This window comes from Guillardia theta (genome assembly GCF_000315625.1).
Source record: "Guillardia theta CCMP2712 unplaced genomic scaffold GUITHscaffold_37, whole genome shotgun sequence".
Taxonomy (NCBI): domain Eukaryota; class Cryptophyceae; order Pyrenomonadales; family Geminigeraceae; genus Guillardia; species Guillardia theta.
Window position 1 is genome coordinate 127,057 of NW_005434637.1, and position 3,148 is coordinate 130,204.

At 52.7% G+C, this 3,148-nt stretch overlaps 2 protein-coding genes across 2 annotated transcripts in view; one reads left to right on the top strand and one right to left on the bottom strand.

Moving 5' to 3' along the window:
- Nucleotides 1-563: 563 nt before the first annotated feature.
- Nucleotides 564-2,246, top strand: GUITHDRAFT_139254 (hypothetical protein; the record flags this gene model as incomplete). Its single annotated transcript, XM_005831886.1, has 5 exons — nucleotides 564-613; nucleotides 672-888; nucleotides 958-1,292; nucleotides 1,339-1,595; nucleotides 1,735-2,246. 5 exons carry the CDS (start codon nucleotides 564-566, stop codon nucleotides 2,244-2,246), a joined length of 1,371 nt encoding a protein of 456 aa, XP_005831943.1.
- Nucleotides 2,247-2,640: 394 nt separating this feature from the next.
- The window catches only part of GUITHDRAFT_139255 (hypothetical protein), a gene marked incomplete at both ends in the record, with an annotated part of 2,161 nt that continues 1,653 nt past the window's right edge, over nucleotides 2,641-3,148 (bottom strand). The window contains one exon of the mRNA XM_005831887.1: nucleotides 2,641-2,745. Within this exon, the coding sequence (XP_005831944.1) occupies nucleotides 2,641-2,745 (105 nt within the window). The remainder of the gene's footprint in view (nucleotides 2,746-3,148) is intronic.

The following is a 3,148-nucleotide window of genomic DNA, read 5'->3' on the forward strand; positions in this document are numbered from 1 at the left end:
GCTCCTGCTCCTCGCTCCTCGCTGCTTCTGCTCCTCCTCGCTCCTGCTCCTGCTCCTCCTGCTCCTGCTCCTGCTCCTGCTCCTGCTCCTGCTCCTCCTGCTCCTGCTCCTGCTCCTGCTCCTGCTCCTGCGTCTATACCTTATATCTTCTCGTCTTGCCCCTCTTTCCTTCTTCCTCCCCTCGCATCATCATCCTCTCACACCCTCCTTCTTTCTCTTCATCCTTCACCCTCCTGCTCTCTTCGTTTCTTACTCAGCTTCTTTCGTGCATTTCTTTTCTCCTCTCCCTTGTTCAAGATCCATTTTCCCCTGAATTCCCTGGTATAACATCCCGTCCTCCTTGACCTCCTTCTCTCAACCTCCTCATCCTGATGTTCCCTTGCTCTTGTTCGCCTTCCTTCCTCTGCCTCCCCCATCCACGTGACCTATCATCTGCAATGCTGTTCTCTCGCAGCGCACTTGGAAAATTCATGACCATGTCAACAAGGGTCGCCACATGCTGCTTGTTCCTTCCGTGATCGACACTCCTTGACCTCGTCTGAGTTGACTCAACAGGAGATAGAATGACTCTGAACGAATCATTGAGGAGGAGCCTGAGGAATGCAGGAAAGAAGTGAGTGATTGCTTGAAATGTACATTCTACCTGACATATGTTCGAATCACCACATCAGGCCTGCCAAGTTCTATGCTGAGGACGATACGGAGGGGTTCAATGCAATGGAAAAGTATCACATGACAGCTCGCGGGATTGTGTTTCTAGAGCAAATCACAGTAGAGCTTCAACAAGGAGAGGAAAATGCTCCGCTGGCGCGGTTCTGCACTTATGAAGACATCGAGGATACTTCAGAGAGGAATGACGACGAAACGATTTACATCTATGATGATGAGGTATTCCTCTTTCTCACAGCCTCTTCAGCTCTGTTCTCTACTCTTACCAAGGGATAACTTTGCCCTCAGGACCTCTACCGGCACTGTGATGTGCAGTCAAAGCCGAACGGAAGGAAGTACACTGCGCTGAACATCTTGTCGCCGATGGTTCAAGCTGAGTACGAGAAGGTGGCGAGAAGGTTCAGAAAGACAGGAAGAGACGTGGTGGAATGTATGAACATCGACGTGAAAGACTTGGAAAGGGGCGGGGAACACGACCTGATGACAATCCTGGAAAGGGTTCGTCAATGCAGTAAGGGACTGGTGAATCCGAAAATCTGCGTGAAAGAGATCTGCGATGTCGACCATCCAGCATTCAAGTCGCAGAATGTGCTGGGGGAGAGGGTGTTTGGGCTGTTTGCCAAGTGACCCTATTGATCTTGTCTTGGCAGTCACTGACTGTGTTGCAAGGGAGGACATAGCGCCGATGGAAGTGCTGGGGGAGTACGTCGGGGAAGTGATGATCGATGACAATCCTGATGAGGACATTGCAAAGTTAGCAAAGGAGGCAAACTACGACCTGAACCTGATGGAGTACTACGACGACTGCCCCCTCCCTCCCATGTACATCCGAGGGCGGAGGGTCGGGAATGAGATGACTTACGCAAACGACTTCCGCAACATTGCAGAGCAGGCGAACGCTCGGTACCTTCATGTGTGGATCAACGGTGATGGAGGAGGAGGAGTAGTAGTAGGAGTAGGAGTAGGAGGAGGAGTAGTAGGAGTAGGAGTAGGAGTAGGAGGAGGAGGAGGAGGAGGAGGAGGAGGAGGAGGGGGATGGGGGGGATCTGACGTGGGTGCGAGCAGGTTGGCCCAGCATCGCCGTCCTCTCCTTGAGCTCCATCCGCAGGGGTCAGGAGATCGTCGTGGATTACGGGAAGGACTTCTGGTCCACGCGCGAACGAGCTGAGAAGGAGGGAAAATCTCCGACCCTGTCCACTCACACCACTCCCACGAGGAAGAGAGCTAGGAGCGATAGTCTTGATTCCAACAACCGGGAGGAGGATTGTTCGCAAGTCTCTGTGCTGCAGGAGCTGCGAAGGGATCATAACACTGCTGCTAAGGTCTGGACCAGCAAAGTGACAAGGAGAGGGGAGGAGGCAGAGGAGGCGTACAGGAGGCGTGTAGAGCCGCTGCTGCAAAAGGCTGCATGCGTGCTGAAGGTGCCAAGGGCAGCGGATCGCTGCTTCCGATCGCTCGTGAGGGAGGTGGAGGAAACGATCCAGCAACTATCACAGAAACTCTCGTCCTCCTCCGCTGACGTGCGGCAGCTCCATGAGCAGCTGGTTCGGCAATCGAAAATTTACATCTTGCGATGACAACTAAGAAAAGACATGATCTCTGATATGAATAATCCCCTCGCTCCTCGCTCCTCGCTCCTCGCTCCCTCCTGATCGAACTACTGCGGGACAGTAGCGATGCCTGCAGCGACTCGCAGTTGCTTCCTCCCTCAAGGCTTCTTCTGCTCGACGGTTGCTGTCGACTTGGCGAGGAGGGCGATGGAATCGAGCACCTGGACACCAACTTGAGTAATTCCGACGTGTAATTGTGCATTCTGCATCATCGATGTGGACACCGTCATCATCGTTATCATCATCGTCATCATAATCATCATCATCATCATGTCATCATCATCAGCAGCAACGTGTTCATCGTCACCATCCTCCTCATCTTCAACAAGTAGCACAGCCACATGTAGAGCTAACAGCGACATCACACGATCCGCTCAACCTGCTGCTCGAAACGAGACCCAAATAGATTGTTGTGCCCTCCCCCTTCTATAGTGACCAGTCGACTCCCCTTGATCGCCTTGGAAAGCTGCAGCAGCATTCAGAAATCAAGGCGGGAAAGGTGTAAAGGCAGGGATGGGAAGAAAGGAGCAGGAGGACTAGGAAGGATATAGAGAGAGAGAGAGAGAGAGAGAGAGAGAGAGAGAGAGAGAGAGAGAGAGAGAGAGAGAGAGAGAGAGAGAGAGAGAGAGAGAGAGAGAGAGAGAGAGAGAGAGAGAGAGAGAGAGAGAGAGAGAGAGAGAGAGAGAGAGAGAGAGAGAGAGAGAGAGAGAGAGAGAGAGAGAGAGAGAGAGAGAGAGAGACAGGGTACGCGCGAGATATTACATTGAGAGGGAGCGGGAGAGAGGAGAGAGAGAGATGTATGAGAGAGAGAGAGAGAGAGGAGGAGAGCGGGAAGGGGAAGGGAAAAAAGCGGGGGGGGGGAAAAGAGA